Source organism: Rhineura floridana, chromosome 8, assembly GCF_030035675.1.
Source record: "Rhineura floridana isolate rRhiFlo1 chromosome 8, rRhiFlo1.hap2, whole genome shotgun sequence".
NCBI classification, from domain to species: Eukaryota; Metazoa; Chordata; class Lepidosauria; order Squamata; family Rhineuridae; genus Rhineura; species Rhineura floridana.
In genome coordinates this window covers 16,910,724-16,924,315 of record NC_084487.1, presented here as the reverse complement: position 1 = coordinate 16,924,315, position 13,592 = coordinate 16,910,724, and the positions used below count along the sequence as shown (strand labels likewise).

At 44.8% G+C, this 13,592-nt stretch overlaps 1 protein-coding gene across 12 annotated transcripts in view; it reads left to right on the top strand.

Annotated features, from left to right (window-relative positions):
* The window catches only part of SOX5 (SRY-box transcription factor 5), a 1,141,232-nt gene that overhangs the window by 679,609 nt on the left and 448,031 nt on the right, over window positions 1–13,592 (top strand). For 10 of the 12 annotated variants that reach the window (XM_061638411.1, XM_061638415.1, XM_061638414.1 and 7 more), the window contains one exon: window positions 1,281–1,512. In XM_061638411.1, coding sequence (XP_061494395.1) covers window positions 1,282–1,512 — 231 coding nt within the window. In that variant the 5' untranslated portion in view covers window position 1,281. The remainder of the gene's footprint in view (window positions 1–1,280; window positions 1,513–13,592) is intronic. The other 2 variants (XM_061638418.1, XM_061638419.1) reach the window with 1 other exon arrangement.

Here is a 13,592-nt window from a genome sequence, read left to right as displayed (position 1 = left end):
ATATGTAACAGGAGGGACTTCCAAAGGGTAGGTGCCACCACACTAAAGGGTTGATTCTGATACTGTGTGGAACAGATCTCCTAGTAAGATGGTATCTGCAGGAGGGTCTCTCCTGCAGAATGCAATGATCGGCTGGGTATATAAGGGATGAGATGATCTTATAGACATCCTGGTCCCAAGCTGTATAGAACTATGTATATGAGTATGAACAGGATGACGCCAAGGGCTTGTATGTCATTGATCACTCAGCACTGAATGGCATTGTGTCAAAGTTGACACTGAATGATAGGGAAGTTATCTCTGTGGTAGCTGCTTTGCTTGATCCTACTTGATCCTGTAGTCACTGAGAGATGAAGACACACATGTAAACTGGCCTTTTAATCTGTGTTGAACTTACGTGCTCAAATATATGTGCGCACAATGGCCACTGCTACTAACTTTCAGTGGCATAAAAAGTTTGAGCTTCAAACACTATGTTTTTCTTCCATGGCAACAGCAAAAATGTGCCTTTCTCTCTCTAGCCACATTCACACCATACATTTATTCAACTGCTATTTTACTTTAAAGAGGCATGGCTTCCTCCAAAGAATCCTGGGAAGTGTAATTTGTGAAGAGTGCTCAGAGTTGTCAGGAGGTCCCTATTGCCCTCACAGAGCTACAGTGGCCAGAGTGGTTTAACAGTCAGCCCCTCTTCCCAGAGGATTCTGGTGAGTGTAGCTCTGTGAGGGGAATAGTGGGTCTCAACAACTCTCAGCGCCCTACACTTCCCAGGATTCTTTGGGGGAAGCCACACCTGTCTAAACTGGAAGAATAGTAGAATAAATGTATGGTGTGAATGTGGCCTCTCTCTGTATAAAGGGAATGAGCAAGTCAACAGCCATGCATACTGGGTGGATGTTGTCATTTGCAAACTCTTCCAAAAAAAGAGAGAGAGAACCAAGTCTCTTCCCCCCCCCCAAATAAAATAAAACAGAATTGCATTTCATTATGTTGTGCTCTTAGGTAATTTTCCCCTCCCCCCGTGAACGGGTTTAAGAACCCAGCATACAAGAGAGTGCTATATTAGCGTATTATTCTCACAACAAACAGGCACTGTTCTGTTGCTACCTGCTTGGCCATTGTTCCCAGTTGTGTGTGCTTTGCAGTGGTATTTGGATGGTTTCCTGCTCTCCGCCAGCACAAAAAAGGCATTTCTGTTACAATGGCCCCTCACCACACAATGACGGCATTAAGGATTTATGTGGAGGTTTCATTATTTTCTCCTCTTTTGTTCCTTGTAGGATGTCTTCCAAGCGACCAGCCTCTCCGTATGGGGAAACAGATGGAGAGGTAGCCATGGTGACAGGCAGACAGAAAGTGGAAGAAGAAGAGAGTGACGGGCTCCAAGCCTTTCACCTTCCTTTGCATGTGAGTTATCCCAACAAGCCTCATTCTGAGGAATTTCAGCCAGTTTCTCTGCTGACGCAAGAGCCTTGCGGCCATAGGACTCCCACCTCTCAGCAAAACACAATGGTAGGTCTCCTCTGGGCTCCTATTGTGCTGTTGCTTTTGCCTCCACAATAGCTTGGCATCTAAAGACCTCTCCTTTTGTGCAGTGCACAGTTTTGCCATCACATGTACGGAACACATCACAATAATGGGAAAACTTTGACCTCACTGGACCGTTTTTCTCCTGGAACCCCCTTCTTCCAGCAGTGAGTCGTTCCATCAAGGACCAAAACTCAACTTTTGTCAGTTCTGTAGGTTAGACTTCCAGCTCTCTCCTTGCATCCTATTGAGCTGGAAAGCAGTTGTAGAAATCTCTCAAAGTCAATCAATTGACTTACAAAAAAAATCCCCCCCCTGGGTGGCCACACAAAACAACACAAAGCCTACCAAAACAGATATAATGTGTGAATCATGAACACACAGATTTCACTCACTGGGAGCATCCAGACATGAGCACAATTTGTATGTTAGCGGATGAGATAGATTTCCCTGCAGGTACGCGGAGGTGCAGCTGATTCTCGCATCTCTCATTCTCCAAGTGTGGATCCTTGCGTGGCCAAACTCCAAGTTGACAGCCATCACTGCCTCTTGTGGGAGCAAGTTGCATAGTTTAACTATATGCTGCGTGAAGTACTCCAACATTTAGCTTCATTGGATGTCCCCAAGTTCTAGTATTATGAGAGAGTGAGAAAATCCTTTCTCTATCCACTGTCTCCACACCTTGCATAGTTTTATGGACCTCTCTAAAATGTTATAGGCCTCTCTTCTTATTTGCCTTTTCTTTAAGCTTAAAAGCCCCAACTGTTGTAATAGATCCTCCCAGGGGAGCCTGAGACCTCCAGTGTCACATCAGTTATGGTCCTGAGACACATGTTTAAAAGATGTCTGAAGAGGTTTTTTAAAACTTTCTGCATTAACTAAGGCTATGCACTGACTGCACGGGAATGCTGAACCGCATGGGGCCTGTTTGGATTGACTTGGGATTTGGTTGGAGCATGTTAAGGCAGCCCTGGATCAACCCATGTCAGATCAGGTCCACCCAGAGCAATCCAGGCTGTCAAAATAGGGGGGGAGTGACCGGGGGTTGAGAAGGAGATTCACACAGGCAACCTGCATGCATTTCCTTCTCCCCCACCTCTCCTTAAAAAAAGGTAAAGGTGTCCCTGCACTTATAATGCGAATCGTTTCTGACTCTTAGGGTGACGTCTTGCAACATTTACTAGGCAGACCGTATATATGGGGTAGGACTGCCAGTTCCTTCCCCGGCCTTTCTTTAACCCCCAGCATATGCCGGGTACTCATTTGACCGACCACGGATGGATGGAAGGCTGAGTGGACCTCGACCCCTTTTCCCAGAGATTTGACTTCCTCCTTTCGTTGGAATCGAACTCCGGCCGTGAGCAGAGCTTCGGCTGCATTACCGCCGCTTACCACTCTGCGCCACGGAGGGTCTTCACCTCTCCTTAATGCATGTTCAATCAGGGTCTAAAACCCTAAGCAAACACTGTGCAAGGCCCCAATTTGGGTTTGGGCCTGTATCCAGGTCAGGTCAGGTCAGCCCTGGAGCATCCCAGGTCAGAGTGGCACTGCTCCAAAGTGTCAGATCAGGCCCTGAATCAGATTGGGGAGGACCATGCACAGTCGTTGTATTAGCCCATTTCATGCAATCTTTTTTAAAGATACCCCAAACTTGTGCAGTATTAGTGATGTGCCATCTTCAGGGTATTTTGTTGTTGTTGTTGTTTTATTTTAACCTTTTGCTTATTTTATTTTAAAAAACGGAGGGGGGGGGAGACACATGCAGTTATGGCAGGAAAAAAATTGAAGCATTTTCCAATTCCCCCTCTCCCTCCCAGTTTTCTGTATCTAAAGGAAAGAAATCCTTCTGCCTGCCACTTCAGATCAAATATGGAGTGTTAATGATTTTCTTTCTTGGATGAAGTACCTTTTCTGAAGAATAACCTGGAAGGTGGTTAAGGGTGTGTGTGCATGCTGATTTATCTTAGAATGACAGAGGAGACAGTGTAGCAAACAGAATTAGAGTACATAGACCCAATATCCTAGTCTGTACGTTGCTAGCTGACATCCTGCAAGTAAAGATGCATGTTGATGGTCAAGATGTATGTTGATGGCTGTTCCAGGAACACATACGCACAAGTGGTGGCACTAGGGGAAAAAAAGAGGAGATGCAGGAGGGATAAAGTGCATTTCACGGTGAAGGTGAGCTTTGCTCCCATTGTTAAGCTTCTTGAAAAAAATAAGATATGGGGGGGAGAAACTACTTATCTGGGGGGAGACACTTACCTCCCTCTGGTGACTCCCAGTTCAAGCCTCAGTTTACCCATCTACAGTAGTGTAGTGTCAAGATTTACTGGCTTGTGAACTGCTGAGGTTTCAGCTATCTATAGCAGCTAATGTGAAAATTATTTTGGGGTCATCCCTTCTGCAGGACACAACTATCTCAGTTTCTGACCTCTGTAGTAAATCAGGGTGTCTTGGCTATGTCTGTGCCAAATGTCTTGCTTGTGAAGGTGTCCCAAACTATGCTGATAAACCCTGTGAAATGAAGGGGGTGAGTGGGAGGGATAATCGGGGTGCTTCGAGGTGATGTTTATTGTGGGATAAGCGATCCTCATACCTGGAAATGCCTCATCTGCACTATCAGTTTCAAGCAGTCATGGCTTCCCCCAGAGAATCCTGGGAAGTGTAGTTTTCCAAGGGTACAGAGAGTTGTTAGGAGACCATTCACAGAGCTACAATGTCTCAAGAGTGGCTTAATAACCAATCCCTCTTCCCAGGGAACTCTGGGAATTGTAGCTCTGTGAGGGGGAAAGGGGTCTCCTAAAAACTCTCTGCACCCTTTACAAGCTATAGTTCCCAGGATTCTTTGGGGGAAGCCATGAGTGTATCATAGTGTTTTTTTTAAAATGCATAGTGTGGTTGTGACCTTCCTTTCTTCTCAGGTCTTCCTTTCCTCAACACCATGTCTCTGCCAAATGTTGTTGCCTGAATTACAAGCCACTGCCTACTTTGTTCAACTTCTTTTAACCACCCTGTCTCTTGACCAAAGATCCTAGCACTCCTCTTTCGCTCTGATCAGCCCCACCTTGCCTCTGCTTTGCATGCAGAAGGTGCCATGTTCAATCCCCACCACCTCCAGGTAGGCCTGGAAAACCCTGGAGAGCCTCTGCCAGTCAGTGTAGACAGTACTGAGCTTGATGAACCAACGGTCTGACTCAGTATAAGGCATCTTCCTGTGTTCCCTACCTCCTCTGCTAGGGCTTCCATATGTCCTTCTTTACAAAGGACAGGTCTCTACTGAAAGGCGCCCTCTATTTCATTGGTAGTCAACTTGGTACCTGTCAGTTGTTGCTGAACTACAACTCCCATAAGCTTCAGCCAGCCTGGCCAGTGGTCAGGGGTGATGGGAACTGTAGCCCAGAAACATCTGGAAGGCACCACATTGGCTACCCCTACTTTATTTGAAGATAAAGAACCCTAAGAAAAGAGAGCAGGAGACTTCCTGAAGATGCCCATCCCCAGTTAGCACCTGGAAAACAAACAGAGCTAGCACGCAGGTCGCTGGCTCTGAGTCACCCCCACTATGCTGAGATGCACTTCTGTTTAAACTGTAGTAATTATTTCTAAATTTGCATCTACACGTATAAATTAACATGTGCATTTTTTCATGCAAATCTGTGGCGTCTTGTTTGGTGATGCATTTCCTCTTCTTTGGATGCATAAGTGGTCACCCTGTCCTCTGCTCTTTTACTTGTGCTGTATCCTCCACCTGTTTTTCCCCTCAGGTTTATCTTTATTACACCTCTGAGCCTCCCTGTTCCTTCCCTACAACCCAGTACCTCTTCCCACTCCTCAGCCTCTCCCTGTGCAAAATTTTAATTCCAGACAAACTGACAACTTTCTTTTCACTCAAAAATCTGGACTGCAAGCGGTTTGGTTTCCTCAAACAATTGAGTGTTATGTCTCCACACCAGCTCAGCTAATCAGTGTTAGAGGCCTCATTGTCACAAGGAGAATACAATTTTGGTACATGTAATCTGGCTGGTAATTGCATTTATTTAATGTTATCTATTTGAGACATTTCTTACCTGCCCTTCACCATAAGGTCCCAGGGCGGGTTACGACCGTATTATAGTCATTTCAATCTGCAAGCATGTTTGGGAGTGTCTGTGTCAGATCAGGTCGATCCACTGCACAAGGTGGACTCAACAAATTAGCCCTCAAGAAAGATCCAACTATTTTCTGGCTATTGAGGGAAAACCCACTATCCATTCTTGGGCCATTAGCCAGTAACCTGCTTAACAGGCTTGCCTTGGCTGGCAGGTTTGATCATGTATCCATATAGCAATACAAAGTATTTAATTTGCTGCATAGAACAATACTGGAAACAAGCTGGATACATTCTCCAAGGAAATTATGACTCCTGGCCACATAGACATGAAGCAAAACAAACACAAGACAACAATACTAAGCCAACTCACCTGTATAAGAGCTCCAGGATTGTGTGTGTTGTGTGTATATAGTAGGTAACTATGGCCTTCCAGAAATGGCTGAATTACAACTCCCATTACCCCTGACCATTTTCTATGCTGGCTGGGGCTGACTGGAACTGAAGTCCAAGGTGGTCCTCTGGTTCCCCACCCCGATAGATAGTTTTCATGCAAATTCAGTGCTGCTTTAACCTTGATTATGAGAACGGATCATCATGTTAAACTATGGAATTCACCCCAACGAGAGGCAGTGATGGCCACCAACTTGAACAGCTTTAGAAGAGGATTAGACAAATTCACGGAGGGTAAGGTTATCGGTGGCTACTAGTCATGATGGCTGTGCTCTGCCACCATAATCAGATGCATATGCTTCTGGAAACCGGTTGCAGTTGGCATCAGGAGAACAAAATTGCTCTTGCACTCAGGTCCTCCTTGTGGGCTTCCCATTGGGGCATCTGGTTGGCCACTGTGAGAACAGGATGCTGGACTATATGGGCCATTGGCCTGATCCAGCAGGGCTCTTCTTGTGTTCTCATGGATCACCCAGAAGGGAGGCCTGAAGTTTGAGGGAGGGTAGGAACCTGAAGCAGGGGGAGCCATTCCAGCTAGTCCTAGCTACTCTCCGCAAGTAATTGCCTCCACATGCCATTTACATCCCTGTCTGCTTCTAAAGTCACATCCAGGGTGGGGGGTCCTCCATTAAGGTAAATGGGACACAGCCTTACCAACCCCACTCTGCCTTCCTCCCAGCCAGCTCCCATCTTCCTGCCTTCTTCCTTAAAACCCATCCAGGGGGGTAGCCCAGCCAATCAGCTACCTCCTTCTTAGTCTCAGCATCGCCTTTGCAGAACTCAGCAGAGGGGAGGTTAGGTACAAAATTTAGTTGGCTCTGCCTGCCATTGGTTACAATTCCACCTACTTCTGCCCTGCCAGTCCCCAATGGCTATCAGCCAACACTGAAATCCAGCTGTTCAGTAGGGCCAAGGTGAGATACAAAATCTGTTTCCACACATGAATCTCTGTTGCTGATAGAGAGGAGGGATAGTGTCTCTCTCTGTGTGTGTGTGTGTGTGTGTGTGTGTGTGTGTGTGTATATCTATGGTCTTTGATTATACTAAGGAATAATACCGAGTTTTCATATTGTATTTGTGAGTGTTCGAAGAATTCCATATCTTACTTGATTGTGAGCCAATGGGTTGCATGCAATTAAGTTACATTAAGTGGGGAAGGGCTGTAGCTCATGCCTTGCATGCAGAAGGTCTCAAGTTCAACCCTGGGCATCTCCAGGTAGGGCAGTGAGAGACTCCTGCTTGAAAACCCTGGAGAGCCACTGCCAGTCAGTGCAGACAATATTTAGCTAGATGAATCAGTGGTTTGATTCGGTACAAGGCAGCTTCCTATGTACACTCAGAGTAGACCCAAGTTAAGTGGCCATTAATGTCAATGGGTCTACTCTGAGTAGGGCTAACACTGGAAATAACCGAATGATGCATGGTGGTTAGATTGTTGGGCTAGGACTGGGGAAGCTTAGGTTCAAATCTCCCCTTAGCCATGAAGCTCTGCATCAAAAGACACGTCCAGTTGCATTTCTTCTTCTTCTCAGCCTCATCCTATCTCATAGGATTGTTGTGGAGATAAAATATGCAGTGGGAGATCCACATATGCCGCCTTGGGCTCTTTGGAGGAAAAAAAATGAAATGGACTGCAAGACAGGATTTAAAAAACCCTGAAATCATCATCATCATGTTGTGATTCTTACAACAGCCCTGTAAGGGAGATCAGAATTTTTTTAATCCCCCATATTGCAGATAGAGGCTGAGACTGAAGAAGGGGAACTTGATGAAACCTGCCTTGCAAGTTCATAGCATGGGGAAGCTCTAAACATGTGTGTATTTTGAGGAGGGGAGAGATGTCCTCACCTGAAGTTCAGTAGCTTACCCCCTCTGCTCCCCCAGCAATCTGCATGCTTAATAGAGATTTTAAAAAATAAAGAGGGAGACGTTGTGGGGGAGGAATGTCAATTTCTATTGTACCTTTTGTGCATCTAGCTTAGGATAGTGTTTTTCTCCCCTCCTTTTAATTGTGATGGGACAATGCAGAGTGTTATGAACACCAGTGTAGTTATTGTGCCAGCTCTAATAATGAGAATTTTCATTGTTTGGGGAAAGCCGTCTCCTACACTCAAGACAAAAGTGTAATTACTTTTGAACGATGTGGAATGTGCTCTGCTTAAATTGCATGGTGAATAGATTTGCAAAGGCTCAGATATAGCTTGCTTAGATGCCATATGGGCAGCCTGGCAATAAGATAGCATAGTTAGTCCGTAGCATAATTATGCACTTCTGCATACGCACAACGCGCGCACACACACAATTTCACAGTTTAAGCTCAATGCTGTAGTTTCTGTAAGAGGCAGGCCAGCTTCCCCAAACAAGGCCAGTTCAGTTAAAATAAAGTGAATAATGGGGACAAAAGTTTGCAATTGTCTTGTTTCAATGTCTTTTTTATGCTAAATTGATATTTATCTTATGATGGAATTATATTCTTGCAAACATTGTTGCACTGAATGTCATCGCCAGAGTAGCACTTGAAAGCTGCTTCCATACATATAATTTCAAGGCTTGAAAACTGGCATTTGGTATTTCTGCGTTTCAGGGTTTACATATACATTGTCTTACAAAATTACCCCTGGGACCCTCTGAGTAAACAAGGCTATCCAGGTTGCATCAAGAAACAGCAGAAATTATGTAACGCACCGTCAAACGTACAAGGTTTCAAATTCAGCTTTTACATGCATTTATATTCTGCCTTTCCTCCCCACTCTCCCACTTTTATCCTTGCAACAACCCTGTGAGGTAGACTAGATTGAAAGATGAAGTCTTCATCATGGAGTGAAGAGCATCTGCTCTCTTTGTGTTGTGACCCAGGACAGGGGGGAGGGCTTGCAGGAGGAAGACTCTGACTTGGGCATGGGGTTGAGGGAGGAAGGATCTCAGCACACCCAAATCCCAACTCCTCCTGTGGAAGACCAGGGAGAGCTGTTAGAGGTTGCTTCTGAGGGCACACCCCTTTCTCTTGTGCCCAAGAAGCAACCTGATCCACTTGCTGATTGCCAACCAGACGCTCAGCAGTTTCTCATGCCTACCCAGTCAGCTAGCCCCCCTCATTTGGAGGGACACGTTGAGGTCCAGCCCTTTCCACCCGCTCTCGCAGAATCAGAGGCGCGAAGAGCAACGGCCGGCGGGGGTTAGGAAGAGCCGTCGTTTGTGCGAAAGTGAAACCTATTTAAGGGGGTGTTAACAAGGAAGGGGAGCTGAGTCAATGTCTATAACCTGAGGCTTGCTTAGCCAGCACTAGTCAGGAAAATAGTTCTTAGAAAGCATAGTTAGGTGAATGAATCGAAAAGCTTTTGATATAACTGTAACTTTAATAAAAAGAGAAAACCTTATTGAACCATGTGCGCCTGCATTCCTCGGCTCTGGACGGGACACTTTGATCTTGTGAACAGTGACAAGATCAAGGCAGCTGTAGCCTCCACTCACCTTGACCTCTCTTTGTGGATAATGTTGTGGATAGGGCACTAAGGGAGAGGGTAACTAAAGGGCCAGTGATGCATCTGGCCCGGAACAATTCTACTCAGGGAGGGGGGTCCCCCACTGAGAGCATCTTGCCCAAGTGCTGCACAAAGCCTGAAGCAGGCACTGGTGTAGATTTGGACAAGGATTTCACCAGTCCTAGTCTGACACTTAAACCACTACAGTGGCAGCTGGTGGCTCCATGTCAGTGGGGCAGAGGAATCCATTCCAGCTTTTAGTCTGAACTAGGGATGGGGAAGAAATTCAATTTAGTTTGCATTTCAAGCTGAATCTATCAAATTCACACTTTCTAAAACAATATGAGAACCGAAACACAGCCACCCTTCAAAATTTGTATTTATTCTAATTTTGCAGTGCAGTTTGCCAACCAAACAATGTTTACAAAAATGCATATGTTAGGGTTTTTGTTGTTGTTATGTGCCTCCAAGTCGACCATGACTTATGGCGACCCTATGAATCAGCGACCTCCAAGAGCATCTGTCATGAACCACCCTGTTCAGATCTTGTGAGTTCAGGTCTGTGGCTTCCTTTATGGACTCAATCCATCTCTTGTTTGGCCTTCCTCTTTTTCTACTCCCTGCTGTTTTTCCCAGCATTATTGTCTTTTCTAATGAATCATGTTCTCATGATGTGTCCAAAGTATGATAACCTCAGTTTCATCATTTTAGCTTCTAGTGATAGTCTGATTTAATTTGTTCTAACACCCAATTATTTGTCTTTTTCGCAGTCCATGGTATGCGCAAAGCTCTCCTCCAACACCACATTTAAAATGGGTTGATTTTTCTCTTATCCACTTTTTTCACTGTCCAACTTTCTCTTCCATACATAGAGATCGGGAATACTATGGTCTGAATGATCCTGACTTTGGTGTTCAGCGATACATCTTTGCATTTGAGGACCTTTTCTAGATCTCTCACAGCTTCCCTCCCCAGTCCTAGCCTTCTTCTGAAATGAATATATGAGTGAAAATAATATACAAAAAAGCATTATATGATGAGAAACTGCTTGCAAAAACTTGTACATTAGTCAAAACTTCCTACAAACGTGCTAATTAGGAGAAATTTGCACTAAAAGGCTGGAGAATTTTCATGAGGAATTTTCTTTTAAAAAATTAGCAAATTGCTGCAGAAATGTGGAGTGCTGCATTTTAGACTGGAAGAACGAGAAACGGAGAGAACAGACACTGACAGAACTTTCCATTCCTAGTCTGAACTTTCAAGGAGCTGTTCAGACTAGCTGTCAGTAGCTCTTCGAAGACCTGTGACGAGGGTCATTCCGAGGCCTGCTTCCTTAGGAGCCAGGGGTCAAACGTGGGACCCTCTGCATGCAGAACACACCATGATGTGCATATTTAAAAGCCTTAATTTAGTGCTGTTCACAAGAGCAGCAGCGTGTGGGCCATTTGGATCAGGAGGCAGCGTGAGGGGAGGGGGTCTAGACATTTTCCCCATGCTGCAGCCCTGATCAGGCCGTCACCACCACTGAGCTGCTATTAGCCAAAGAGGGGGGAACTTGCACACATTTCAAGGGGTGAGCCAATCTGGATTGGGGCTGTAACATGTGAGGAAAGGGACAGATTCCCTCAATGTGTGCTGTAGCCCTGTTCCAAATCTGCCTCCCTCCATTCCATGGTTTCTTTCACACACATAAAGTTGTTGTTGCTGTTGTTGTTGTTATGTTTATGTTTATATCCCGCCCTTCCTCCCAGCAGGAGCCCAGGATGGCAAACAGAAGCACCAAAAACATTAAAACATCATAAAAACAAACTTTAAAACACATTAAAACAAAACATCTTCAGAAACGTTACTTAAAAAAAACTTTCAAAACATCTAAGATTAAAAACATTTTTAAAAAGAAGGTTTAAGAACTTATTAAAAAGCAATCCCAACACAGATGCAGATTGGGATAGGTCTCAACTTAAAAGGCTTGTTGAAAGTTCCAACATGATACACAGTTTGACCTCAAGGCTGGGACCTAAGCTAGTGGAAACTGTATGATTCTGGATCTCGGAGCCCTTTAATTGATCACATTTATTTATTTATTAAATTTATATCCTGCCCTTCCTCTCAAAGGAGCCCAGAGTGGCACCTTTTGAGGTACCAAAGGGAAGAAAAGTCTGGAACATTGGCCAAAGGATGAACAAATTATTCTATATCTGGTCATTATCATTTTTTCATGTGTTCATTCATAGATTCATCCATCCCTATTTCCACATTATCTGCATTAAAAATAATCCACTTATTTTGAAACATCTCTCACAATATGCATTTTAAAAGGGTTTTTTGTGCTTTCTTTCGCTGCAGTAGAACATTCAGGAAGGGTTAAAGCTGGCAGATATCTAAATACTGATACGCACATTAGTCTTGGAGGTGTGGATCAGGTCGGTTCACACTGGAATTCACAAAGATTTCGCATGGAGGGCTGTAGCTCTGTGACAGAGCATCTGATTTGCATGCAGAAGATCCCAGGTTCAGTCCCTGCATCTCTAGTTAGAGCTGAGAGAGACCCCTGTCTGAAATGAGTGTTGATAATTCTGAGCTAGATGGACCAATGGCCTGACTCAGTATAAGGCAGCTTCCTGGGTGCAAGCCATCCCTGCCTAAGAACATAAGAAGAGCCTGCTGGATCAGGCCAGTGGCTCATCTAGTCCAGCATCCTGTTCTCACAGTGGCAGGTGCCTATGGAAACTCCACATGCAGGATTTAAGCACAGGGGCACTCTCCCCTCCTGTGGTTTCCGGCAACTGGTATTTGGAAACACACTGCCTCTGACTGTGGAACAGCCCCTGTGATTGGGTCTGCTGTGTGAACCCTCTGGACTGGCTAGGAGTTTTGATTGGTCAATAGGACTGCCCTTTCCAACTTCTGTTTCAAGCTGCTGACCTTCATGGAAGCCCCTGCATCCTATCTCCAAATCGCCAAGCAATTGTGAGTTTGTAGCTGCAAATTGTTGATTAAAAAGGAAAACAGGAGGCAGGAGACAATCGTGATGCAAGATGTTTGACATTGGTCTTTGCTGTTTACTTTAAAAAAAATGGGGGACATCATTACGGACTTCAAACAATAGTTGAGCAGACTAGCCATGACAGGCCCCTGCAGTGTCATGTTAGGCGTCTCTGAGACGTTTGGAGTTCACAAGGGCAAATGTACTGGTGAGCAAGGGTGGGGTTGGTTGACAGCCTTTTGTTTAGGAGCAACTCTGTGTCAAGCCCTGGTGTCTTTTAAAGAGAGTCATTTGGAATCAGTTAAGCAGAAAATAATCACCTGAAAAGCAAACACTTTGTGTTATAAATGTGCTGGGAACCATATATTTTCCATTGTTTCCAGCTATACAGGCACACACCTGGGGGAGGGGGGGGACAACTGAATGACTTCATACCAGAAAATATTTGTGTTTGAGTCTCTTGTGTCAATACGAGCAAACGCCTGGTTCACTTGGGGCAGCTGAAACATTGTGTACAAACCTAACGAGGTGGAAACCTTGCACCTTGACGTCCATTGGAATATTTTAATAGCCAATTTTTGTGGCAGTTCTAACTTTTTTTCCAGACGGGTGAAAGTCAGCAAGAAAGTTTCCAAATAGGCCATAGAACCGAGAGGGACTGTTCTGGCCCGCTTTATGGAAGTGATAGCAGGCTGCTGAGATAATTAGTTAATGGATGAATATAGATATTATGGACAACACAAGGTTGCCACTGAAAAGGTCAATTATCTCTTCTCTGTAATGCAGTATACTTCCCAGTGTCATTATATCACATTGTTTCCTCACCCCAGTTTCACAGGATGGCTGCCTTTGTTATGATATCATTAGGGGTGTTCACATGCTACATTAAATGAATGTACAACCGGTGTACATAGATACTTGAGCTATACATTTATAAGGCTTGTTCACATGTTACACTGAACACAGGCACACGCTGTCTCTACACATGTACAAGTGTTTATGTGAAAGAGTGCCCACTTGTCCATTTGTGTAGCTCAACTATTGTGTACACAAG